The sequence below is a fragment of the Giraffa tippelskirchi genome, chromosome 2, assembly GCF_054371585.1.
Source record: "Giraffa tippelskirchi isolate mGirTip1 chromosome 2, T2T-mGirTip1v1.2.pri, whole genome shotgun sequence".
Lineage (NCBI taxonomy): Eukaryota > Metazoa > Chordata > Mammalia > Artiodactyla > Giraffidae > Giraffa > Giraffa tippelskirchi.
This window is the reverse complement of record NC_137276.1, coordinates 75,923,925-75,951,915: the sequence shown is the minus strand read 5'-3', so window position 1 is coordinate 75,951,915 and position 27,991 is coordinate 75,923,925. Positions and strand designations below refer to the sequence as shown.

The 27,991-nt window shown below is 38.8% G+C and overlaps 1 protein-coding gene and 1 long non-coding RNA gene across 2 annotated transcripts in view; one reads left to right on the top strand and one right to left on the bottom strand.

Moving 5' to 3' along the window:
* ANK3 (ankyrin 3) overlaps window positions 1-27,991 on the bottom strand; it is a 365,422-nt gene that overhangs the window by 124,597 nt on the left and 212,834 nt on the right. The window contains exons 18-23 of the mRNA XM_081569013.1: window positions 24,351-24,449; window positions 18,122-18,220; window positions 17,932-18,030; window positions 17,309-17,404; window positions 12,814-12,886; window positions 12,590-12,652 (exon numbers count right to left, since the gene is read on the bottom strand). Of these exons, the coding sequence (XP_081425139.1) occupies window positions 12,590-12,652; window positions 12,814-12,886; window positions 17,309-17,404; window positions 17,932-18,030; window positions 18,122-18,220; window positions 24,351-24,449 (529 nt within the window). The remainder of the gene's footprint in view (window positions 1-12,589; window positions 12,653-12,813; window positions 12,887-17,308; window positions 17,405-17,931; window positions 18,031-18,121; window positions 18,221-24,350; window positions 24,450-27,991) is intronic.
* LOC145537979 (uncharacterized) lies at window positions 5-27,968 on the top strand. The gene is made up of 3 exons (XR_014076550.1): window positions 5-155; window positions 1,055-1,166; window positions 26,911-27,968. It is a non-coding gene; the product is annotated as an uncharacterized LOC145537979 (long non-coding RNA).

The window sequence follows — 27,991 nt, the reverse complement described above, 5'->3', positions numbered from 1 at the left end:
ATCTAATTCTGAGACTCACACAATAAATAAGTGGAAAGTTACTTAGAGTCCAGATCAGTGTGCATCTCATCTTTCAGTTTGCAGTTTGGAGGAGGAGCTTGTATTAAGCAAGGATTCCTGTACATTTCCTTCTAAAAAGGTGTGAGAGCAATGGGGTAAGTTGAGACACTGTTAGATGAGCAAGGGTGACATAGGTGGTCTTAAGAAGCGTGTGTCCTTTTAAAGGATTAGTGTACCTCTCATGGGAGGGCCACCTGCTATCTTTTTCTTTCTTTCCCTAACTCCAGGTGCTGGTAAGATCCTGACTTCATAGGTGGCCACAAATGAACTGGGCTTAATGGCAAAGTTTGCACATCTCTTAAGCAGTGACAAGAACAGGTCACCGTTATGGTACAAAACAAGTGACTTTTCTATTCAGGCTGATGTTTTTGAGTACAAAGTTATATTTGACTCTCTGCTCTTACACATTATTCTGTTCTTTGTGGCTAGATGTACCTCTTTCTAAAAACTGTATTGCAGTTTACTATTCCTTAATCCAAGTGAGGTACAGTTTCCAAAGTAAGGACATGTGACTCAGTGTTGGAAGCTTTCCAGATGGAGCAATGAAAAACATCCCCTGTGATCTTGGTTAAGTTAATAAACAAACCCATCCCAGAAAGGAAAAAGAATTCTGAGTCTTTCCTGTGAAGAGCTAGAAAAAGACAATGCTGGGGCAGACACTATAATTTTTTCCTATTTTTATCAATACTCCTTAACCCTAGTCCAGAAATTACTGTCAGTCCCCTGAGGAAGATTAGATGTTACAATGACTTGGGTCAAAGAGACACTAAAGAATAGAGACAAAATGCAGGTAGAGAGGAGCACAGGGTTACCTACACTCATCTTATTAGCTAAAATCTATGCCACTTTTAAATAAGGCCAGACAATGACTAGCCAACAAAGTAATCCTGTAAAATCAGACACTGAAATGGTTCTTATTTACAGAGAAATTACATTGCTAAATTCAAGGTGGCCGTGTCATGCCAGTAAGTCCCTTCTGTTCATTCTTTCTTAGCAATTCGTTTAGACTCGGCCCCACATCCAGACCTCATTGATCTTGGCTCTTCATTATGGATGTATATAAGGACTGTGTGTGCAAAGCACCAGAAGATGCTCACGACCCTCAGGTATAAAGCAGTACAAGCATCATGTCTACTTTGTGGGCTTGAATCTGGTCTCGCCTTCTCTCACACCTAAATCGCTTTTCACTGGGCAGAGCAGCAAACACCTGTTATTGATCTGTGTTCTATCTCCCTGCTGCTGCTGCTAAGTCACTTCAGTCGTGTCCGACTCTGTGCGACCCCACAGACGGCAGCCCACCAGGCTCCCCCGTCCCTGGGATTCTCCAGGCAAGAACACTGGAGTGGGTTGCCATTTCCTTCTCCAATGCATGAAAGTGAAAAGTGAAAGTGAAGTTGCTCAGTCGTGTCCGACCCTTAGCGAACCCATGGACTGCAGCCTACCAGGCTCCTCTGTCCATAGGATTTTCCAGGCAAGAGTACTGGAGTGGGTTGCCATTTCCTTCTCCGCAGTTCTACCTAAAAGGTGTATACAAGGTAAAGACAGCCTGTGGTCAGTTCTCACCCTCAGTGTGCTTCTGGCCCAGGTGCTTGGACCACCTCTTGCCATGTGTAACATCTTCCCGTTCTCCAGCCCCTCCTGTTCCCAGCCCTCTGCCACCCCCCTGCCTTTCCCTGCCCAAGCATTCTCCATGCTGATTTCCCCCAGTGTCACCCTCCACTTCTGGTTCTCTCTGTAGTAAGAGTCCCATTTGGGGGATGGGGGCAGGGGTGGTCACATGAGGACCCACTTTCCCACGAAGAAGCTCAGACTTTCCGGGTAGATGAGCAGAGACTAAAAGAAGTGGGAGTGGGAAGGAACCATATTCAAAATTACAACTTGTTTTGAGTGAATGAAAAAACCACCTATTGTACTTAATCAGTAGACATGCTAATTCCCTGTCCGCTCTTAACTGACCCCTGTTCCCATTCATGCCATACACTGCTCCAGCTGCTCATCTGTCATAGCTTCTAGGGAAAAAAAATAACTATATGAGAACTACTTATTCTGGGTCTGTATCCATGATATTATGAACACAGCAGCTGCTGTGGTCATCAGGGATTCCCAAATGGCCTGTGCTCATCTAACTGGAGCGTCCCAGGGAAGTTTCTCCCATGGACGGCATCCACTAGAGCTCACTCTCCTGGTTTTCTCCCTCTGTTGTTCACCACTCCCTCTGCCATTCCTCTTCCTTTCAAATATCAGTGTGCCGAGAGTTTTCCATTCCTCCCTGTGCCCTGCCATGGGATCCTCAGCCAGGTCAGTGCCCAGCTCCCCTGCCTCATGTTGAAGTCTTCTGTGATCTCTTCTGGCCTCTGATGCTTTGACCCTGAACTTAGAACACTTCTTTCCAGTCCTCTCCCTTCTCCTCAACCCCCAAACTTCTGCTTGTTCACATTCTGTCTGTTCCATAAAATGCATCCTTCTTGAGGCCTCCAGTCATCTCCCCTTCTTTTGAATTTTCTTGTTACTTTCATATATTCTCTTATAGCATCTCACTGAAAGTAAAAAAAAAAAAAAAAACTAAATTCAAATTAGTTTCATTGGCTACGTGAACCTGAACAAGTAACTTGAACCCCTTTAGGCTCGAATTCCTTAATGCAAGTGAGGGCTAATAAAACTTTAGATTAGGGCTTTGAATTAGGACTAAATGTAAACTAGGAGTAAGAATAGTTCCAAAACTGCTCTCAACTACTTTGAGAAGATTAAGTAAGATAAAGTACCTTGTAACTAACATTCACAGAGATGTCTGGGTTAACCTTTATCAGTTCAGTTCAGTCATATCCAACTCTTTGCAACCCCATGGACTGCAGCACGCCAGGCCTCCCTGTCCATCATCAACTCCTGGAGTTTTCTCAAACTCATGTCCATTCAGTCAGTGATGCCTTCCAACCATCTCATCCTCTGTTTTTCCCTTCTTCCGCCTTCAATCTTTCCCAGCATCAGGGTCTTTACAAATGTCAGTTCTTTGCATCATGTGGCCAAAGTACTGGAGTTTCAGCTTTAGCATTAGCCTTTCCAACGAATATTCAGGACTGATTTCCTTTAAGATGGACTGGTTGGATCTCCCTTGGATATACAAGGGACTCTCAAGAGTCTTCTACAACACCACAGTTCAAAAGCATCAATTCTTTGGCGCTCAGCTTTCTTTATAGTTCAACTCTCACACCCATACATGACCACTGGAAAAACTATAGCTTTGACTAGATGGACGTTTGTTGGCAAAGTAATGTCTCTGCTTTTTAATATGCTGTCTAGGTTGGTCATAACTTTTCTTCCAAGGAGCAAGTGTCTTTTAATTTCATGGCTGCAGTCATCATCTACAGTGATTTTGGAGCCCCCAAAAATAAAGTCTGCCACTGTTTCCACTGTTTCTCCATCTATTTGCCATGAAGTGATGGGACCGGATGCCATGATCTTAGTTTTCTGAATGTTGAGTTTTAAGCCAACTTTTTCACTCTCCTCTCTCATTTTCATCAAGAGGCTTTTTAGTTATTCTTCACTTTCTGCCATAAGGGTGGTATCATCTGCATATCTGAGGTTATTGATATTTCTTCCGGCAATCTTAATTCCAGCTTGTGCTTCATCTAGCCCAGCATTTCGCATAATGCATTTTGCATATAAGTTAAATAAGCAGGGTGACAATATACAGCCTTGACGTACTCCTTTCCCAATTTGGAACCAGTCTGTTGTTCCATGTCCAGTTTTAACTGTTGCTTCCTAACCTGCATACAGATTTCTCAAGAGGCAGGTCAGGTGGTCTGGTATTCCCATCTCTTTCAGAATTTTCCACAGTTTGTTGTGGTCCACACAGTCAAAGGCTTTGGCATGGTCAATAAAGCACAAGTAGATGTTTTTCTGGAACTCTTTTGCTTTTCCGATGATCCAATGGATGTTGGACATTTGATCTCTAGTTCCTCTGCTTTTCTAAATGCAGCTTGAACATATGGAAGTTCACAGTTCACGTACTGTTGAAGCTTGTCTTGGAGAATTTTGAGCATTACTTTGGTAGCATGTGAAATGAGTGCAATTGTGTGGTAGTTTGAGCATTCTTTGGCATTGTCTTTCTTTGGGATTGGAATAAAAACTGACCTTTTCCAGTCCTGTGGCCACTGCTGAGTTTTCCAAATTTGCTGGCATATTGAGTGCAGAACATTCACAGCATCATCTTTTAGGATTTGAAGTAGCTCAACTGGAATTCCATCACCTCCACTAGCTTTGTTCATAGTGATGCTTCCTAAGGCCCACTTTACCTTACATCCCAGGATGTCTGGCTCTAGGTGAGTGATCACACCATCGTGATTATCTGGGTCATGAAGATCTTTTTTGCATGGTTCTTCTGTGTATTCTTGCCACCTCTTCTTAATATCTTCTGCTTCTGTTAGATCCGTACCATTTTTGTCCTTTATTGTGCCCATCTTTGCATGAAATGTTCCTTCGGTATCTCAAATTTTCTTGAAGAAATCTCTAGTATTTCCCATTCCATTGTTTTCCTCTATTCCTTTGTATTGATCACTGAGGAAGGCTTTCTTATCTCTCTGTCCTAACCTTTATACATTATCTCATTTACAACTTACAAATAATCCAATTGTTTTAGGACTCTTATCTAAATTACCTTGATGTTAGAGGTTAGAGACTGGGGTTCCACTATAAGCCCCTGCACTGATTTGTGTGACCTTGACCAAGGTCTTTAACCTTGTTGGAACTTATTTTCACATCTATAAAATGGGGATACCAATGGTTTTAAATTAGAGGGTCACTGTGAGGCTTAAACAACATAGTACATGAAATGTATGGTGCTTAATGCCTAGAACATAGAAAGGGCTCAAAATGGTAAGTACCTTGTGTGTGTCGTTGAGAGTATTCATTTATATCGAATCCTAGGTGGGGATGGGGTGGGGTTGGGGAAGGACAGAGACACAGGTAAATGTGTGGTAGCACTTCCCCTGAATGAGGACTCCTATGTATGTGTCCTAAGTGCTCTGATGGTGATAAAGACAGCTCTGCTTCCACGGTGCTAACAGCCTACTTCGAAAGAACATAAAATTAATCCCAAGTTGGCAAATGACAGTCTGGGCAAAATCCAGTCTCCTGACTGTTTTTGTAAATCAAGTTTTATTGCCCACAGCCCTGCTCATTTGTTTTGTTAGCTATTGGGGCTACAATGGCAGAGTTGAACAGTTGGGACACAGACTATGCGGCCTGAAAAATTGAAAATATTAACTGTTGGCCCTTGCCAGAAAAAGTTTGCTTTTCTGAAACTGATGACTAATATATTGAGATGAATATTAGGAAGAAATCAAAAAGTGTGATTGAGAGAATGCAAAAGAGGAACCAGGGGCTATATCACACAGGATTCACTGACCATGGAAAGGCTGTGAGTTTTACTCTAAGTACATTGTAAAGCCTTGGGAAGTTTTTATTTTACTGTTGTATTTGTACTAGTTTGGGGGTGTATGTATATTATTTAGAAGAGGTGGCCACTTTTATTTTGAAATACAGCAACTGTGCACATGAGTACATGACATGCAACATACATTTTAACAGACTGTTAGAAAATAAATACCACAGAGGTTAAGAAATAGAACATCAGCACCCCAGAAGCTGCCGCCCATATTCTTATCCCATCACAGCCTCCTCCTGCCTCCTTCTAGTGTTATAATAGCTTTCTTTACATTATTTTCCTGTTTTTTTTATAGCCTCACTATCTAATTTTATAATCCTAGTTTAGTGCTACCTGGTTGTGAGGAATTCTGTTGTCTTTGCATAAGCTACAAGTTAGCAACTGAAATCCTAGAGTTATACCTTACAGAAAGGTACATATATGTATGTGTACCAGGAAACATATATAAGGTTTATAGCAGCTTTGTTTGCAACAGCCCCACACTGGAAACAACCCATGCTTCCATCCACAGGAGAATGGATAACCAAATTATGATCCAGGCATATGGAATAATATATAATATAGAAATAAAAACAAATGAACTACAATTATATACAACAATATGAATGAATCTTTAAAACCTAGCTATGAGCTTCAGAGAGTCTCTTGAGAGTCCCTTGGACTGTAAGGAAATCAACCCTGAATTTCATTGGAAGGACTGATGTTGAAGCTCCAATACTTTGGCCACCTGATGTGAAGAGCCGACTCACTGGAAAAGACCTTGATGCTGGGAAAGGTTGACGGCAGGAGGAGAAGCAGGTGACAGAGGATGAGATAGTTGGATGGCATCACTGACTCAGTGGACATGAGTGTGAGCAAACTCCAGAAGACAGTGAAGGACAGGGAACCCATGGGGTCACAAAGAGTTGCACACAACGTGGCGACTGAACAACAAATGAGCTTTGGAGGGTTTGAAGCCGGGGAATGGAATAACATGATCCAATTTACATTTTAAAAGACTGCTGAGGGTGCTGTGTAGCAAACAGTCTGTGGGGAAAGTGCAGAGTGGAGACTGCAAGGAGGCTTTTGCAATATTCCATGGGCGGCATGTCAGCAGGTGGATTAGAGTGGTGGCGGTGGGAAGTGGAGGGATGTGGGATGTATCCTGGAAGCAGAATGGATAGATTCACTGATGGACTGGATGTAAGTGTAAGAAAGGGAGATTGCACAGAACCACAGGTTTTGGCTTAGGTGATGGAGCTGTTTACTGACCTGGAGAAGGGTGGGAAGAAACACTGTTTGCAGGTATGTTTAGGGCAGGCTGAGACATCTGTGAGATTCTAACTAGACACATCAAGTACATGGCTGGGTAAGTGGGCAGTGTGGATGAAGATCACTAAATAATTCCAATTCCAAAGACAGGCTACCAGAGACAGAATGGACTCTGTTTGAGAATCAAGACTTCAGTCTCAGCCCACAAGTCTTTTCCTTTAGCTGGAAATTCTTTTAAATTCATGAACTATTATTTGAGCTGTAGGTACGTCTTAGGAGAGTCATTATAAAGATTTTTACTGATTCACTATGTAGCCTAGGGCTGTCTCAGTGAGAAGGGGTATAATGGCTGGAACGGAGCACAGGAGGCAAATTTTCTTCATCTTGCCTGTTCTCAGAAACCTATATACAACTATCCTTTCCTTGACTCTCCTCTGTTTGGTTGCAGCTGTGCAAACACATACTGAAGAGCTGTTTTGTTCCAGGCCCGGTGCTAGAGACTAAGATTAGGTGTCTGCGTCTGGTATTTCATTTTGACTTTATTGCTGAGCGTGCATGTTAAGTCACTTTAGGTGTGTCTGACTCTTTGCAACTCTATTGACCATAGCCTGCCAGGCTCCTCTGTCCATGGGATTATCTAGGCAAGAATACTGGAGTGGGTTGCCATGCCAGAGTAAATGCAATTATGTACTATCTGTTTGAAAGGTCAGTTGTAAGCAGAGAAATATCAGGCAAGAAGTTAGATGTTATGATTTTACAGGTATTTATAAAATGGTAAGATTTCAAGTGAAGGGCAGTCTCTGCATAGCAACCAGGACTCCCTTGGACCACCTGGAGGCAAACTAATCTTCAAGGCTTCTTTCCAGATCTGTAAAGCTAAAAACATGATAGTCTGATGTATTTATTAGGATGACTAGGAGATCAGGATAGTCCAAAGCACTTGGTGAGAAGAGGTGCTGTAGGGCATCTCCCTCAATATCTGGCTTTGTGTTTCCCAAAATAATTTTTCCAACTTTTTTGAGTTTTAGATTGAGCCAAATGAAATTCTACTTTTTCTCCCCTGATTAAGAATACTTGGATATGTTTGCTAAGACTACTTGCTTTGAGTTCTTAAAATCCATTCTACATTATGTTTGTAGCTATTTTACATGAATGTCAATCTTGGTCTTTTGCCAAGATGATCAGAGGACCAATCTCGTAGTTTCATTGGGTCTTTAAAAAAGAATGATTATTACTTTGTGACAATTTTCAATTTGTTCCTTTTCCTAAGCACACATTTTTTTGAAGCTCAAAAAAAATTCAATCTTGGGTTCTAATGTAAGAACACAGCTCATGTTACTGTAGCTGTGAAAGAGATGACCTAACGCCACAGACTATCAGATGTGTCTTCTTGTCCCACTCTGCCACTAACTTGGTTGGGCAAGTCATACAACATTTATTTGGGCTTTACTTCTCATCAGTATAATGAAGAGCTTGGGCTATAGGATACTGATCTGCCATTTTAGTTCTTTGAAATTTGTGGTTTGCTTCCACTAGGCATTGATTTTGATGCAAAAGTGAGCTGATTACGACTCTCTCATATTATCAGATGAAACATCAGTGCTTTATTATATCTCAAAGCTACACCTATCTGACAATTATTTTTATTTTTTTAGACTTTTAAAAATGTTTTTATAAATAATGTATCCAAAGATTTTGACCCACCACACAAAGAAAGAATCTCATTCTTCAAAAAAAATATATATATATATACATATATACACAGATTTTTGTAAGAGTTTACATTCTGAGAGGCTCAAGCCTGATATCAAGCCTTTAGATTTCTACTGCTTCAATTCCAAAGAACCAGTTGATAGCAGTTTTAGTACACAAAACTTTTTTCCTGGGTCAGACAGATTATTCTACTTCATGAACGCTTTCTTTGCTCCTTGAGGGATCTGGAATCTACTTTCCAGATTTTTGGATTTCTTTTAATAGGAAACTTCACAAAAACCTGGTAGGCTGTGGTATTCCTATCTAAGTACACTTAATTATTTCTAAGTATACTTAGACTCATGGCATTTTCTTTTAATATTTTAGTGTCTACATTTGATCCTCAAAGAGCTTCTGCAGTCTTATCTGAATTGTAGCTAACTGGGAATTAAATAATTCTTCCCAGCAAGAGTTGTCTCACCCAGTTGTCTCAGAAACCTGTTCAGTGGAGTCCTATTTCACAGAGCTGCCTTTTGGGGTTTTACTTTCCATGGCTTCATTCCAGATCTCATTATGTCCCATCTGCAGTTCTTTAGATTTATTGCTATAACCCAACCCACTAGAATTTTGCAAGCTAAAATAACATGATTATACATTCTTAAAAATTGACAAAATACATTTTCTAGGAATTTGCAATGTAAAATCACTGTTGAATCAAAGCCGATGGTGATTCTTGGGAGCAGGACTCAAACTAGAAGACAACTTGAATCTTAATCTCAATTTTCTTCTTTTATTCCTCTCCCTCCTTTCCTTTCCTTCTTTCCCTTCTCTTTCTTCCCTCCCTCTCTTTTCTCTCCCCCAATTTAGTTTTTTCTTTCTTTTTAATGACAAACTGAATTGCAAAACTTAAAACTCTAAGTGTTACTAGAATCAACATTAATTTTGCATGTATATTACTTTTATATGCATGTAACATATTTTCTGGGAAAGAAAAAAGTAGAGCATTAAGATGTGTGTGAATCAGTCTGGCCCTCCAAGTAGGTCTACTTACCCCTTACCCATATAACATGTGGACTTATCACCTGCCTTAAACATGTTGCTTTATCTCTGCTGTGCTGACACAAACTTTGTTCTACTCTGTAACTTGGCTCCATTGTTCCCTTAGTCCATTCACTGATAACATTTAGCCCTGTTTTTCTGAAAATTTTTTTTGAGAATTGCTTTTTTTTTTTTTTTAACTTATATTAATTTCTCATCATGGACCAAAGAAAGAGAACAAAGAGAAAGCAAAAATTAAAAAGAAAGGGGGAGAAAAAGAGACTACTTTTGGCACTGTTCCCTTAATAGTCACTTGATTTTTATAATTTAGATTATAATTATATTTTCTCATGTTACAAACTCATTCTTCTTGAGAAAAACCGACAGTATATTTTGCTTATTATTTTTATTTGCTTTTAAAAGCCGTTGATATTCTTAGCACCTGGGATACCTGAAGATCTTACTAATTCTCACATAGAGAGATTCACAATATGCTGTGGTTTCATGGAAATAAACATTTGTTTCCATTCAAAAGGGCTTAATGAAACCAGCAGCACCAAATCAGGCTACAGTGGCAAAACTCTGGCAAATCTACCAGACAAATGAGTCAGATATAAATACTATCGTTGCAGTTGTAGGGTTCTTTTTCGAATTCAACTTTCAAAATGATTTGTTGTAGGATTTGGAGTAAAATAGAAATGCTAGCGCATGCAGCAGAGAATGATACAAGTATGTGATAAAGGGCTAATGTGGTTTACTGGACCTCATGAAGGCAAAATTCAGGGACATTAGCTGACATTAATATTAATAGGAGTCAATCAAGTATATATTATAACCTCAACAGTATTTTTATATTCAATTATAGATTTTTAGTATCTTCCATGGACAACACAAGAGCCCTGATAGACTCTGCGTTGATCAGACTATACCTTGAATATGGTGTTCAGTTCTGGCCACCTCAGTTGGAGATGGACACACTGAAATCTACATAGGAGACTGACCATGATGGTAAAGGAACAGGGGAAGGAAGTGCCAATAATATGACTGAAGGAAAAAACATTGACAAGAAACATGAAAAGTGTTTTTAAATATCAGAAGGATTATTACATGAATGAGGCAGCTTTTGTTCTAAATAGTGCAAACTGATCAGAGCCTGAGTTACTGAGTTAAAGCCTGAATCAGTGACAAAGTGCTCCATAAAATGAAGAAGTTTTAAAGCCAGAGTCGTTCACAGGAATAGGCAGACTGAGAATTGGGGAACTCACATGGAGGCATCTGGGGAAAGGATCTCTTAACAGAGGTAATTCCAGCACTAGGTGATAGTTGTTCAGACTGAATGACCTTTAACCAACCCCCTGTCAACATTAAATTCTACACATTATGAAGTCAAGAGCCATTTGCTTCCAGCAGCCCCTGGACACATCTATAAAGCAAGGGCTGAAAGATGGATAAAATGAGAATGAACATTTGCTTGTTCATTTCAAGTTCCCAAGCTGATATAAATCTAAAAGAAATAATTCTCATTTCTAGTTAAACAGCTAAGTGAATTATCTTTAAGAGATGCAAAATTTCTTCTTTTTGGAAATTAAGGTTTTCCACATGTATAAGATTGTTATATAGTCCATTCAAACTTGGCCTCTCATCAGTGCAGCTCTTTGGGGATATTCTGTTAGCAATTAGCACATTTTTAGGTCTTTGATTGTCATATTATATTTTATAACAATTTTGTTTGAAAATGTACTTTTTACATCATATTTTGTGTGTGTATGCATCTCTGTGAGACCATCATTTTCCTTTTTGCTTCTGCACATGAGAAATTACTCTGATAATGCTGCAAAAGAAAGCACTGAAATATAATATGACAGTAAGGCATATTACTCATAGAGTCCTAAAGATGATACAAATATTATCCATTGGGGGATTAACAGAAGTAAATATATAGTTGATGGTTTACAGAAAAAGAAAGAAAAATGATGAGTAGATGCCCTTAACAGTTATCAAAACAACATTTATAAACAATGAAACAGGTATTTTCAAGTCCCTAAATTACCAAGTCCCTAAACTATCAAGACATTAGCATTCCTAGGAGGGCAGTTCTGGTCACAATGCACCTACACTAGGAAGCCCCTGGTCACCGAAAAAGCTAAAGTGACTTTGGATCGGGGAGGCTTTCCCACTACTTAGGTTTCCAATGAAAACTGGACAAACCAAAGAAGGAACCAATAATGACAATAAAGGTAACCTAGAGGCAAAGAAAGACTAGCTGCGCTAAGACTGATCCAAAAGAAAAAAACAACATGAGAGATGGCAAATGGAGAAACAAAAAGACAGAACGTTGTTTGGGAGAGTCAAACGATGCAGGAAAGAAACATAAATATGTATTCTACTCTAAGCAAACATTTCAGTAAAATGCCAACATCTGCCATCTTTATATTTATTCACTGTAAACATGTCAGTTTTTAATGAACAATAAAGACATAATTTCATTAATATATCTACATACCATAACCTGCTTAAATGCACTAATTTTTAAGTGAGGCAGGAAACTAAAAGTTCTTTTAACCACATGAAGAATAGGTATAATCATCTATATTTTGTCTCTTTCATGAAATCAAGATTGAAAATTTATATTTTGAAAGCAAGTTTTTTCAGGTTGGCTTTTCATTATGAGTTCCAGATCAAAAGTAGCTTTCACTGCAAAGCTTAGAGTACATCCTAGAATGAACATTTAAGCCCTTCCTCATAAACCTTCACTTACTTGTGAAAAAAAATTTTAGATAAAAACAGATTTTCTTTTCTAGATTTTCAAATGTAAGCAATCAAAATATTACTTCTCTACTTAATAGCAACAAATAGAAAGAAAGTAATCCTGATAAGTAGTGACACTTGTATTTTCAAGCTGGAAAATGGGTTCAAAGGGAGGGCACTCAAAGAGACCAAAAGAAGATAGAGATATCAAATACATATTGTTTAAATGAGACATTAATTAATAATCACAAGATAAAATGAAAAGTTAGTAACTCAGGGAAGGGTTATATTTCAAAGATAAGAAATGGAAGATAAAGCTGGTAGTTAAATTTTATCACAATAAAAATTCGCAAATACCTTCTTCAACATCTGAGATATACTCGCCATCACTGAGCATTTCAGGGGCGTTGGCTTTACGAACTGCATGATTTAAGTGAAAATGTAAGTGTGAAAAATGCATACTGTTGATACTACAACAAAACATATTAATGCTTCTAAAAACATTTTCGCAATGGATTTCCTTCAGGAAACAAATACACAGTCACTCTTTGTTACTACAAACTCAAAGGAGGTTTTCATACCTTCATCATCAGACATATCAAGAACTTCGTTCATAGTTTCTGGAACATTCATTTTGTGCTTCTCTATGACAGTCTGGTAACAAAAAAAGCAGTCACTTAAGTATGAGTAAACAGCACATTTTACTGAGACTATTCATTTCTTCCTAAATTAATCTATAGGTTTACTGTGGGATTTATGTGTGAGATTGATGAATACCTTGAAGCTCTCGCATACAAAATAACATCAAAAATATCCCTTAGTAGCACTGAGATCATCATATACATGGCAGAGAATGAATACAAGGTGAAAGAATCCTAGTGGCAAAGGACATCAGCTTAAAAGATTTAGGTCCTGAATAAAGTTTTTTCAAAGGAATCGAGAGAGACACTGCCTCTCTTAGTCTATTGCTACACTTTTTCATGGTCTGATGAACCTGCCACCCCCTCCACTAAAAGTCCTAGCTGAAGATAAACCAGATGAAAGGCAAGAAATACGTCTTTGTTGCTTGTGCCAAGCCAGTCACTTCTTTTGTTTTTCCTCCTATGTGTATATTTTAAATTCTAAAAGAAAATATTAAGATTTTAATACATAAATTTTACATCTATGTGTTTGCAGAAAATATTTTAGAGACAATGCATTTGCAGAATAATTTGAACATCTACAAAATCTTAAAAATGGTATATTACAGAGCAAAGGCTTTACTGAATTTTTACTTGCTCTTTGGTAACTTTTACCTAGATAGATTGTATCTATCCAAAGGACACTGACAGTATTACTTGTTTGAAAATATTGTTTGAATGACTTAGTACGTTTTAGTTTTAAAATGAGTCCTCTTTTAATCTGAGCAAATGAAAGACCAGTAGTACAAGTCATGTTGAAATAAAGCATTACTTGGTATTTTTTCCAGCATGTAATACTGTAATTGAACATTTTAAAAAATGAGTATTTTGTATTAGAATAGTTTTAGATTTACACAAAAATTGTAAGGATAGTAGAGTTTTCACCTTATTAACCCTATTGTTAGCATATATTAGCATGGTACATTTGTTGCAGTTAATGAGTCAATATTGATTTATTATTATTAAAGTCTATATTTTATTCAGATTTCCTTAGTTTTTGCCAAATATACTTTTACTCTTCTAGCATCTCATCCAGGATACCATGTTCTCTTTAGCTGTCAATCTCCTTAGGCTCCAATAGCTGTGACAGTTTCTCAGACTTTCCATGTTTTTAACGACCTTGACAGTTTCAGGGTGAACTGCTCAGGTATTTTGTAGAATGTCCCTAAACTGAGATTTTCTCATGTTTTTCTCATTGATTAGACCGGGGTTATATGTTTTGGGGGAGGAATATCACCACGGTAAAATGCCATTTTCATCATATTACATGAAGGATATATACCATCAACATGATTTACCAGTGTTGATGTACTTGGTCATCAGGCTGTTGATCGGTTTTCTTCATCATAGAGTTACTCTACTTCCCTCACTCTCTGGATTGTCTTCTCTGGAGGGAAGTTACTATACTCAGATATACTTTAGCAGTGGGGAATCATGTTCTACCTCCTTGATGGTGGAGCATTTTCATCAATTATTTGGAATTCTTTTGACTGAGAAATTTGTCTTTTCTTCTCTAGTTATTCATTTATCTGTATCAGTAAGAATGCATAGATATATGTATTATATTCTGCACCTGTACCCCAATTCTATTATATTTCTTTTGCTCAAATTGTTCCAGCTTTGGCCACTGGGAACTCTTTCAATGGATTCCTGTGTCCCTTTAATATTAATATATCTCATCATTTTATATATGTGTATTTATTTATTTACTTATTTATATGGCAGTTGTTGGGGGGAATCCTTTATGGCACTACAAGAGGTTCCCGGCTCATCTTGTATATTTTCTGCCCCAGCTCTAGATTTTTTGTCACTTCTCCAAGGAGGCCTGGTTTCCTTTATCAGAGAATGCTACTAGAAACCAACATCTGAGTGACTAATGTGCTCTGAGGGAAATTTTAAACAATGCAATTTAAATAGCTTAATTCGTATGTTTTGTATATCCAGTTCTAGTTACTCAGTTTCCTACTCAGCCATGACTGTGAAGTCATTAACCAAAGCACTTTTCTCAGAATTTCCATATTAAACATGGCACTCCTATCAAAGATGTAGTCTTTTTCTTTTTTGCGGGGGCCAAGCTGCACTGCATATGAGGTCTTAGTTCTGTACCAGGCATAGAAACCGTACCCCCTGGCAGTGGAAGAGCAGAGTCTTGACCACTGGACCACCAGGGAAGTCCTGATGCAGTCTGATCTTTAAGGTTGCTGAAAAATTGATGTCTGCTTATGGGGACAGTGGCTGCTGGGGCTTCCACAGCTGACTGAACAAAGACCCGCCTGTGGTGGAGGCTGCTCTGTGTTTTCTTAGTTTAGGATCATAGACCCCCACCCTGAATTGCTACAGTCCTGTCTGAACTGGATGTAACTACAAAGGGAAGGCTGAGAAGGCGGTGTCTCAGCTTGAAATAAAGCCTTGATACTCCAACACTGGACTCAGTCTCAGGGACTTGCGTGGACTCTTATAGTCACTGTGAAAGCTTCATTTGGTGGAGGCTCATTCACTTCACCAGGCAAACTGTACCCTCTTGTTAGCGTGAGTCCTTTCTTTTCTCACTGGCAGAAAATCACCTACCAAGTCAGCTGATGATGTTGTGTGAGAAATGGTATGACTACTGTACACATTCTTTCACTAGGAACTGGAGCCCTAAAATGCTTTTCTCTCAGTACATTTCCTGAGGCTGTAACTTAACTGTCTTGATCTGCAACTTTATTTTCTCCTAAAACACTTTCGACATCAAAGAAACATTTTGAACTTTCCTAATGGGCTTTCCAGGTGGTGCTAGTGGTAAAGAATCTGCCAGTAATGCAGGAGACATTAAAAAAGATGCCAGTTCAATCCCTGGGTCCAGAAGATGCCCTGGAGGAGGGCATGGCAACCCATTACAATACTCTTGCCTGGAGAATCCCATGGACAGAGAAGCCTGGTGGGCTACAGTCCATGGGGTCACAAGAGTCAGACACGATTGAAGTGACTTAGCACGGCACAGCAATGGATGAGAAAGTCACTGACATTTAATCAAGGAAGATTTATTTTGAACCATTAAACCATTTTCAGTCCTTTAACACTGAAATAGAAGTTTCATGTATTTATTGCAGTGGCTTCAAATCTTTTAAGCATGGTGACATCTGGCCATTGTTTAATACCTGTGCTTCTCTCCCTCCCTACTCTAGAGACAGTTACATGGCATATCTATACAATTAAGATTGATAAATATTATCATTTAAACTCTTTTCTTGAGAATTTAATAATAGATTTTAAGATAATGAAATATCAAGAGTTATATGAAAGAATATGTGGGAATTTATTCAAACTGTCTTGAAGTTAGAAACGTGTCCTGGTTGACAACCATTGCTCTAGTTGACCAAAGCTCCTATTTTCTCTTTAGAAAATTATAGAATTTCTCTCTTGTGATCATCAGGCTGAATTTTTAGTTTTTAAAACCTGTATACAGCCAAATAACTCAACAGGCAGGAAGCTACAGAGTCCCTCGAGCCATGTTTTGTATTCAGCCCTGTGTATCCAGACCGAAGATGTGAACTATGCCTTCAGGTGGAAGGTGGTCTTTGAGAAAAAGAAGCACAGCTGATAATTCCAACTGTTGCAGAGTCCTACACTGACATTTTACGGACTCAGTCTGGGGCCCGCGTGTTGAGTCATGGTGTCAAGAATAACTCAAATAAGCCTCTGATATGGTGCAACACCTGGTCTTGATCCCAAAGTTACCAAATCCTGAAAGAGTTCAAAGCCATCAGGTGAGGTTCAAAAGAAATGACCTATCCTAGAGGCTGGCAGCTTGTAAAAATATGTTTGATGCAATAAGGTCTCCCGGTGAAGATTTAAGTTTTAATGCAACACCCCATTGTTCTTCTTATTTAAGCTCCAATAGGTGAATGGAAGAGGACCCAGCCTGGTGGAAAAAATCAATTTGGATCCTATGGCTAATGTGTCTACAACAAAAATATTTTCACCATAACGATGACAATGGATACATTGTCATTTGTGAGTTAAAATATTTTAAAGAACCAACTTAGAGTTTTCATAGTTCTTACACTGCCAAAGAAAGGCTGTTAAAACATTTCTGCCTTCATCTCATTAAACATTTTTTATATCAAATTTAACAAAGAAACACACAGTTTTCTATGGAATTAAAAACTCTATAGCTTTTTGAAAGCTATAACTTTTTTAAAAGGTATTTTTAGTGTTTTTAATTTTTCTAAATATCAGAAATGAGAGTTTTGCTTTGCTGACTGCCGTCAATGAGGTAGCAGCATCCGGAAACATGACACTTAGTCTCTGAGTAGAGGAACAAGGTTCTTCTCCCCACAGCCTGGGAAAATCTACAGTCCAAGAACTGGCTTTTAGGGCAAGGGGGTAACAGGGTCTGGCATCCACTACTCACAGTTGTGGTCACGGTCTCTTCGGTCACCACCTTCAGGGTGTCCACCACTGAGATGTAGCCAAGCCTCCGGGCGATGGCCAGGGCAGTGTTCCCGTTCTGGCAAGAGGGAAATGTGGACTAGGAATTACAAGTCATTCCATGGGTATCAGTGCCTGTGTGTTTGCACATGTTTCATCTGTACAAACATAAGGCGAGTGTCTCACTAGTCCTTTCCCACTGTCACACACAAAATGCTGTTTCATTAAAGACACACCTTGCACAAGAGCCACCTAACCTGTTTCTCCTCATACAGTAGAGTCTGGGTTGCTATACATGGAATCTGAGAGCCTTTGTAATGTTCTCAGTAATCAAGGAAACAAACGTGCTTCTTCTTACGTATGTACTTCCTTCTAGGCAGCAATGGGTTTGTAGTTTTTTAAGTGGGAAACACTAATCACGTCTCTCTCTATGGACAGCTCAACACAATACAGTTATTGTTCTTTTCCCTTCATTCTACTGAATGCTCTGCTTATGCCCACTAACAAAAGTTAAAATGCAACCTTGACGCACAATTAAAAATGTAAGAAGACACGAGCAGCCCAGCCCAGCTCCCCCTTTTCCCATAGCTGACTCTTTGCTCTTACCACAGTGAGTTCATTGGGGGAGGCATTGTTTTGAAGCAACACATTGATTATATGGGTGTGTCCCTGTTGAGCTGCTTGGTGTAATGGCGTATACCCATTCTGTAGAAGATGGAAGAAAAGACTCTTAACTCCCTTCCATACAAGATCCAAGATCAATGACTTGGTATATACAAAGGAGAAAGGAGTTTACCTTTGTTTTGGCATTTACTTTTGCAGAATGCTGGAGCAGGAAGTTAACAATCTTGATGTTTCCATAGTGGCAGCCTACATGTAGCGGTGTGTATCCCATCTGTAATTATATATATATATATATATATATTTTTTTTTAAAGAAACGTGTTTAGTATACTTTCAGTAACGGATATCCTAAATAGAAGCAAAAATGTTATTCACCCTTTCTTAAGGAGGCAGAGTTTTTTTCCCCCTGTATAAAAACAAGTGTCCTTGACAATTCTCAGGGCTAGTTTAAGGTATAAATAACAATACTACCTCACATGTAAATAGTTATTAAATGTCCCCAAGTGCTCTCTCTAGCATTAGCTCATTTTATTCTCATAACAACTTTTCAAGATAGGACAAAAAGATGGAGCAACAGACAGCTTAGACAGATGTATCCAGTGGCTTCTTGTAAAGGGTCAGGAGAGTGCTCAATGGACAGACTTGGACTAGCATTTATTCAGTACTCTACTCTCTAGAAGCATAAAAACAAGGTAGAAAAAGAATGAACTGGCTAAATGATCATGAAGGCAGTAAATGACGATCAGAGTCCATGACAGAGCTAAGAAGGACAGAAATACAGAAGCAGGAGAGGCTAGTGTGAGGAGTTCAGGAGATCTGAGATGTATGAATTTGATCTAGGAACCGATGCTGTAGTTAGGACTCCTGTCTACTAGCTAGAGCCCCACAGCTTGAAAACCACTCATTAGACAAAGCAATAGATTGTTTCTATTGCTCCAAATTAATATCCACTGACCCCTGAGGGGCTATAAGTTCTATCTATTAAAAAACATGGGCCTTCCTGGTGGCTTAGTGGTAAAGAATCCACCTGCCAATGCAGGAGACATGGGTTTGATACCTGAGCCAGGAAGATCCCACCTGACACAGAGCAACTAAGCCCGAGTGTCACAACTACTGAGCCTGTGCTCTAGAGCCAGTGAGCCACAACTACTGAGCCCATGTGCCACAACTACTGAAGTCCGTGTGCCCCAGAGCACGCGCTCTGCAATAAGAGAAGCCACTGCAATGAGAAGCCCATGCACCACAACTAGAGAGTGGCCCCTGCTTGTCACAACTAGAGAAAAGCCCATGCAACAACAAAGACTCAGTACAGCCCTAAATAAATAAATATTTTTAAAATGTATCAGGTGTGTATACATATGTGTATGTATCTACACACACACACACACACACACACATATTCTAGATATTTTAAAATAAGGATATTCCAGGTATTTTTTCTTGGTGATCATATTGTAACAGACTTCACAATTTCAGTGTCTTTAATCAATCCCTGTTTACAATGAAACTGGCAACACCAGATCACTGAAAGGGAGAGTATGGACTTTTTCTAACATTTCTAAATAGGCAAGGGTCAGGGGTCCATATTTTTAAGGGTCCACATCTCATACGTGATTGCATTAATGCATCTTTATGGTGATTCTGTGCTACAGACTGAATGTCTGTATCCCCCAAAATTTGTATGCTGAAATCCTAATCCCAGAGTAATGGTGTTTAGAAATGGGGCCTTTGGGAGGTAATTAGGTCATGAGGGTGGAGCCTTCATGAATGGGATTAGTGCCCTTATAAGAAGAGACAGGAGAGAGCTTGTCTCTTCTCTTTGCTCTCTGCCATCTAAGGATACAATAAGATGGCTACCTGTTACCAGCATCTTGATCTTGTACTTCTCAGCCTCCAGAACTCTGAGAAATCAAAGTTTGTCCAAGCTATCATACTCTTGTTATAGCAACTCAAACTGACTAACACACTCCAGCAAATGGTAAATTTGAATTGAAAAAGGGGTGTCTAGAACATAGCTGACTGGGGAAGGTAAAGATACCTCTTAAAGTAGGCTCTGCCCTAAAGAGCTGACTCTGGTTAGATTCTGTTCCATGAACTGAACTGTGAGTGCAGCCACACTAATCAGACCGTGGTGATAAGCTCACCATAACTACATATAGATGAGTCTGACTTACAACCCCTAAAGCCGCTTCATGTGTGACGATCCCACTTTGAAGACCGGAATCCACCTGCCTGCTCTGCAGGGTTCTTTCCGGGTACTGAGGAACTCAAGATGCTGGATTAAGAGTCAGAATGCTGCTTAGGGAGGGAGGTCTTCTCCTACCAGTTCTCAGTAAAATTAGCTTGATTGATTGAAGTAACATTCCCAGGGTTAGTGACAGATGACTGTTTCCAAGCCAGAAATTACAGAAAATATTTCAAACTTTTAAATAGTAAGGAATGTTTCAAGTTTTCAGTCAACATACCTAAGCTATGATGCAATAGTTTCCAATGGCTATTTTGCTATTATATTGATCACATTTTTAAAAGATATTGGATCATTCTAAGTATCTGAATGTACAGTTTCTCTCCCGTGTTCACTCTGCTATAAGATACTGATCCGCTTCTGTTCCACAAACACTATTTTGTTAAAAATATGAGTGCATGGCTAGGAAGATTCAGTTTGCATCCAGAGAAACCAAACTGAGGCTCCTCCATTCACTGACGGTCACAAAATTCCCACATTAAGTGGCACCTTGCACAAATATGCCCAGAAAAATGTGATTTGGGCAATTCCTTTCAACTAGTGGCAATATGTTTTGGAAAGAGCAACTCTTCCCTTTTTTGAATAACTAAGAAACAGTCTCAGTTCAGATAACTGAGCAGTCTTTGCTTCCTTTTTTCACTGTCGCCTATATATCCATCATTACAAGTTGAAGGGATTCATCTCCTTGAGGCAATATTGAAAGGTTGTATTTGTGTAGGAAGAGTAAAAAGGCACAGATGGAATATTCAGGCTGGTGTTTCTCATCCGTGGTGCCTGAGCATGACCTCTTACTAAGCCGTGATTAGGGGCTTTCCTGTGCAACACAGTTTGAGAAAGAGGGGGCAGGAAATCCACAGTATTTTCTCACCCCCTAAACACTGTGTTCTCTTGGAGTTCATCTTTGGCCTTCCTTGCACTTCCTCAGTGAACACACCCACTTACAATTACAATTGCTTCAGTATGTTTTGGGGTGGTCTAAATAAAATGCTTCCAGAGATTAACCTTTTAAACAGCAAAAGAAGTGGCTTCATTTTAGTTCAACAACGCTGAACATTAAACCCTGTGGCCAGCAGCACAATTTCGTCTGAAATAATCTGATGAACTTCAAATACGAAGTGAAGGGGAGACTTGGTGGGTCAGAAAGCCAATGGGAAGGCTGCCTGGGTGGTTACCAAGATGTTCTGGTCTTTCTCCCACAACAGAGAAGAGCTCTTGATAATTTTCTTATTATTATTTTAAAACTGAAGCCAGTGAATCAATCAGTACCACACATTTTAACTAACTCTATGCTGGTTGGGGACGTCATCTTTACCAGGAAGAGTTTGGAAGTTCATGGGATGTAATCAGCTCCTTATTTACAAGGTTAAGAAACAAGTCCAAACAACCCATCTCTCTGCACTCCTGCCCTGCTCAACTATGGGACAATCATAGCTTCCCTTCTTTTTGGTGCTGTGATCTTTGTGAGAAGAAAAGAACAAGGGATTTTTTTTCAAGAGGCAGAGAGATGCTTTCTGGGTTTTCATTTGTTTGTTTTCACTGTACTCTGAGGCATGCAGGATCTTAGTTCCCTGAGCAGGGATCAAAGCTGTGCCTCCTGCATTGGAAGTGTGGGGTCTTCACCGGACCACCAGGTGAGTCCCAAGAGATGCATTCTGAAGTGCACCACTTGTAAAGGGCAGGAAAAGGTACATGCTTCAGAAATATTATACTGAGTACAAAAATGATTACTGGCTGACCTGAGTGGGCTGGGTTAGAGGGAAACCCTGGTAGAGACCTGAGACTCTCAAACCACGGAATCACTTGTGTAAATCAGGAGCAGAAGGTTCACGGCACCATCTCTCCTCCTGCCAATCTTCCCTTGAGAATCACTGCTTTAACCCCTGACTGAGTGTCGGTGTCTACGCTGGATGTGTTGGGACAAAAAAGTATTGAGAAACAGAACCCTATTACTGCCTTCTAGAAGTTTTAATTTATAAAGGGATAGGGAATCAAATAAAATGGTTTAAGTCTGTGTGTATATGTGCATACTCAGTAGCTCAGTTGTGTCCAACTTTGTGACCCCATGGACTCCTCTGTCCATAGGATTATTCATGGATGGGGTCGCCCTTTCCTCCTCCAGGGGATCTTCACAACACTTTTCTCCTGAGTCTCCTGCATTGGCAGGAGGATATTTTATCACTGAGCCACCTGGGAACCCATGTGTATATGTGTATGTAAATTTGTATATGTGTATGTAAATACAACAACACAGGGTGAATCTACTTTCTGTGAAGTTGTAAATTTCTAAAGTAAAGATATCTTTTCTGATGAAAGTATACAAGCAAAACAAAGAATATAAGCTAAATTCAGTCTGACCTTTTCAGATTTAAATGCTTATATTTTCATGAAAAGTAACAAGAAACCATCCAGTCACTGCTGTCACCTTCATTGGTTTCTTCATTAAATAATCAGTTATCTAGGAAGGCATTCAGGGCTAAAGATAAGGGGTTTTTTTAGAATGACAAGTTTGGAAGGCAGAGTGGAGAAAGAGCTGGGCAGTTAGGTTACCAAAGAGGCCAAGGCGCCATCAAGGGCACAAGGCATTCAGAAATTGGAGTGTGGGGAGCTGCCTAGGTCACATCTAGGACTACCTTGAGAAGAGATCAATCTATTTGCTTTACTATTTTAACACAGAATTTAAAAAGCATAAAGGACCTTGCCTGGTCATATCTCTTTTAGGTAGCTTCTTTCTAATAGAACTAAATATAACTTGCAAAGATGTTCTAAATACGCATGCCCTGTGTTTGCCTTAAGATTTCAATTCTTGGATAATCAGGCTCCATTTGCACTTTATATTTTAGTACATACAGTCTCTTAGTCACTAGGCTTTGCATTTGTATGTAGCTGTACATTTCTGTCCATTTTCTTAATCTTAAATATGTATGTTAAGCGAAGATGGCAATTTTTTCTTGTACAGTTCCTGTATTTTCTTTCACTGATGCAGCTGTCGATTTTTCAACTTTGCTGTTAAATGCAATACTTTGTAAGTATGAACAAAATTACTGGAAGCAGTATTGTAATAATGTTTTATCTTTGAGAAGGCACAGTCTAAATCAAAACCCTAAACTCAAGGCTGTAAGTATGAATTTAATTCATACATGAGATCTATTTAAATATAAGAGTAGGAAAACTGCACCTGTTGACCGCGGAGATAATGTTCTACTTCTGATAGAAATAATATCTCAATAAATGTTGCATGTATATGAACGGAATAAAATTCCATTGTTGGAAAAAGAAAAAGTATGGGTGGAGAAGTCACAGCCGTAGAGAGAACACTGTGCAGAGGGCGTAGTCTACTCAGGGCTGCTCCCTGTGCTTGTCCCATAAATCCAGACTGATCTGACATCTGCAATACTTTTTTACCTGGCTAATTCCCAGTGATCCTTCTATATTATCAATATCTTCAATATCTGTTCACATACCTCAGAATCAATCTATATTATACCCCACAATGTTCATATTCACAATACAGTATTTAACAAGTATTCATGTTTGTGTCAAACATGTGACACTCAGAAAGAAAGAAAGAAGAGTTACATTTTGAAGTAGGTAAAACAAGTTTGATATGAAGAGTAACAAACTTAAGCACTGAAAAAAATGATCAGAGAAAGATTAATATCAATTCCTATCTTTGATGATGACACAAAATATCCACTCATCTTTTATGAGTCTGAAATTGTGGCATTTTCTGAGATGAATGAGAAATTTGTTTTTGAAAAGATAACTATTTTGGCTGAGAGAGACGGGGGGTTGCTAGCAATCAGACACACCACAAAGAATTTAGCAAGTGAGCAGTAATTGAGTAAAACTTAATATAACCTCATCCATAGACTATGCCTGAACAAAGTAAGAGGTCATCGATTACTGACTGACAAATTTCTCTAAATGCATTTTTAAACTCAGTCATAAAAACTGAGAAAGGTATAAGCTTTCACACTCTGACCTCGAAGGGTCAATATGCTGTAACAAAGGTTAATAAATTGTGTTAACACAGGAGGCATCAACATATAGCTACATATTCAAGCCATGAAAGGTAATAGTACATGGAACACCACAACCAGTGACTTTGGTGTCCCTTGTACAGATACGCTCTGGATGGGCACAATCTTTTTGTGTACCTTTGTCTGGGCGTCCACTTGTGCCCCCTGGTTTACAAGGACTTCAGCCACATTCACTCTGTCTTCTTGAGCAGCCAAATGGAGTGGGGCCAGGCCACTCTGCAAAATACCAAAATGGTCATCTTACATGAGGGATGGATGACATACAAGCATAGTAGAGAAACAATTTAAGACTTCAAGAAGAGTGAACCTAGAATTTTTATGTTAAAACAATTTATAGAGTAAGTTTATATATTAGCATGTGACAACACTGTTATTTGCAGGCTTACTGAAAAATTTCAAACATCCTCAAAAGTGGAGGAAATAGGCTGAACCTTGTGTACTGATCAGAGATGCAGCAATTATCAAGTTTTTCCTCTGCTTGCTTCACCCAACCCTACTTCCTGTATGTTCTTTTCTTTGCAGAAGTATTTTAAAGCAAATCCCAGACATTATATCATTTTCCTCTTATGCACTTTAGTGTTCGCTTTTTTAAAAAAATAGAGACTTTTAAAACTCAAATTATGCAAGAGTTGTAATGCATTACTAGTGATACTAGCTTTAGCAAAAATTAAAATAAAAATTGTTTATAAACTATTACTGACATATGATGATAACATTTTCTCCATTAAATATTAAAATCCAAGGCTGGGAAACATTTTCTGTATGTTGCTTCTGGGTAGGAAAGATGGTCTGTGAAATGTAATACGAAGTCTATCTCATGAGAATTTAATATGTAATATGAAGTCTATCTCATGAGCATTTCAAGATTATTTTATGAGACTGGGTATTTCAAATGGACTCTACCACAGAATGGACAGGCTACGTGGTTATTCCAATGGCCAAGAAAAAAATCACTAAGACTGTACTCTGGCTTAGAAATCTTCTGTAGCTGCATTTTTTCATAAATAATATTTAAGAGAAAGTAAGCTGGTTTAAGTGCTTCCAGATTCTTTTCTTTCATCCATAATGAGCACAGAAGTTACTGTCTTTTTTTTTTTTTCCTAAAACACCTCAACAGACAAGATCTGCTGGCACATGCTTTAAATATAAATTTTAAAAAATTATTTGATTGCACTTTGTAGCATGTGGGATCTTGGTTTCCCAACTAGGGATCAAACCCGTGCCCACTGCAGTGGAAGCTCAGAGTCTTAACCACTGGAACACCAGGGAAGTCCTAGAGGTTAAGGTCTTCAGTCCTGGAGGCCTTCTTTCTCCTCCACCAGCATCTGTACAGCAAGACCATCAGCCTGTCCCATTTGTCGGGGGGAAAGGAAAGAGGCAAATGCAGCATCAGGAAGGGCACACGACATGATTTACTTAAGGGCTGCTATTCTGTCAAACACATGACAGGACTCAGGAAGAGTCATTCACTCCAGACTTTCTGATTCTGTTTACAGACTTTCCGAAGAAGCTCACCCAAACTGAATAAAGAGGAAATAGAAAAAGGAGGAGTGGTGCTTTCACTTGAAATCCAAGAAAAATAAGGCTGGGGCCAAAACTGGCACCACCCAAACACTGACATAATCATAGAACAATGTTCCACGTTCCACTTTAGAGGCAACGGATATTTTCAGCCATAACATTTTGTGAAAGTATCACCATCCCCCCTTCTAAGTGTGAGACTTTCTAAAGCTTCCGGAGAACTTTGCTGAGTGGTTTTCAGCATGGTTGGGGAAGGTATTCTGCCTGCGCTCTTCTCTCTCCTGTTTCCCCACGTGCGTTCACGCTGCCCCGGGGATGGCCCACTCCACCTTTGGCATAGAGTCACCTCCAGCTCCCCTGGGCTTCTCTCCCTCTTCCCTCATCTCGAAAAGGGCCTCATTGTTACTATTTGTGTGCAAACCCTCTACGTGCTCACTTCTATTGAGAGCATCATACTCCCACATTTAAACTCTTTTCTGGTCTGTCTTCCTCAAACCACTGTGAGCTTGTTGAGGCAACTACTGTACCTTTAAATGTATAACCAAGGATTAAAGTATCTATATAACAGCATTTAATCCATCTACTAATTAAGTCAGAGGAAAAAGCAAACAGCTTTTGATAAAATAGGACAAATTAAATAAAGAAAGATCATTTTTATATCCATGATTTTTTTTAATGTGATGGTTAAAACAGCCCTGTTTGAGTTCAGAAGTTATCTGTTAATCCTTTATAGAGTTTTGACCACAGCTCATTTTTTAAATGGCATTTGTTAAAAATAATACATTTTATTTTTGAATAAAATAAACTTGGGATAGCAATAGCTTTGTTTCATAGTCTATTAGCTGTGTAAAGAAGTACAGCTACTTGTGGTCTTCAAAATTCAAGTGGGAAAACGTCAAAAGCAAAATGGAATCCAATTAAATAGCAGCACTTCAGCAGGAACTTAGGTTCATGGTTTCTTTTTCTTAAAATCTGAGAACTGCTGGTGAATAGTAAGAAAAGAAATAAGTGAAAACAATTGAGTGTTTAGTTCAATGTAACTTTTCACAAAAGTTTATCTTTTAATATTCATATTTTTAAAGATTTTTTTTGACATGCACCATTTTTAAAGTCTTTATTGAATTTGTTACAATATTGCTTCTGTTTTATGTTTTAGGTCCCCGACCAGGCAGCAAACCTGGACCCCCTGCAGTGAAAAGCAAAGTCTCAACCAATGGACTGCCAGAGAAGTCTGTCAATATTCGTTGTTTAGCAAGGAAATAAAGTCTAGTTGTGAGATGGGGAGGTAGGATGAGGAGGGCAGGGTGGAGGGACAAAAACTGATGTCTAAAACTTTGGAAACTCAAGAAAAACAGACAGAAAGCCTGTCAGAATTCTTCTTGAGTAATAGAATTCTACTGATTTTCTACTTTCACATCATAACTTATACTTGATACAGAAAATGATGAGAAAGGAAGCAAAGACTTACAAATACTTTTGTATTAGACCATTTCTAGGAATTGTGAAGTTTTTAAAAGTTTTGTAAGTACCATGAGCTAATGGAAAACCAGAAAATTTCCTTGGTGGTATCTTGCTTAGGTAGAGTTTATTCAGGAAGGCGGTTGGACACTTCTAGGTTTCCTTGGTTTACTATGTCTTTCGGTCCTCAGAATTCCCTTGCTAATGTTCAGTCTACCGAAGTAGACACTGAAGAATTCTTTCTAAAGTATTCCCAGTCTAAATTTTTTTTAAAAAAAGGTTTTAAGGTGAATTCAAGGCTATATATAAATATATATAAAACAACTAGTTGGCTAAAGGAATTTAAAAAGAAAAAAAATTAGTTACACTATACTTTGGTGTCAAACCTATGGCAAATGTTCACTTGTTAACTAATTGTTCAGGCCTATATTGTCTCTGGGAGAGTTAAAAGATAATATTCTGGGCTTCTAAGAAAACATATACTAATGGATGCCAGAAGGTGCTTTAATTTGAGAACACCAGGTCCTCCATCTCATTAAGACAAGTAGAATTTTGCAAAAAGCTATTATAAATCTGGTTTGTACATTAGTATATGAACCTTAGAAAGTCAACAGCTCAAACAAACCCTGATTATAATGACTATTTAAAATTGCTTTGTGATTCCCATTAATGCTGGGACACACATTCCAAAAGAAAGGTTTAAAAAGAAAGATACAAGAAGAGAAAATCAGTAAACCAGGAGAAAAAAAAAGAAAATTGTGTTTGTTCTACAATGATCA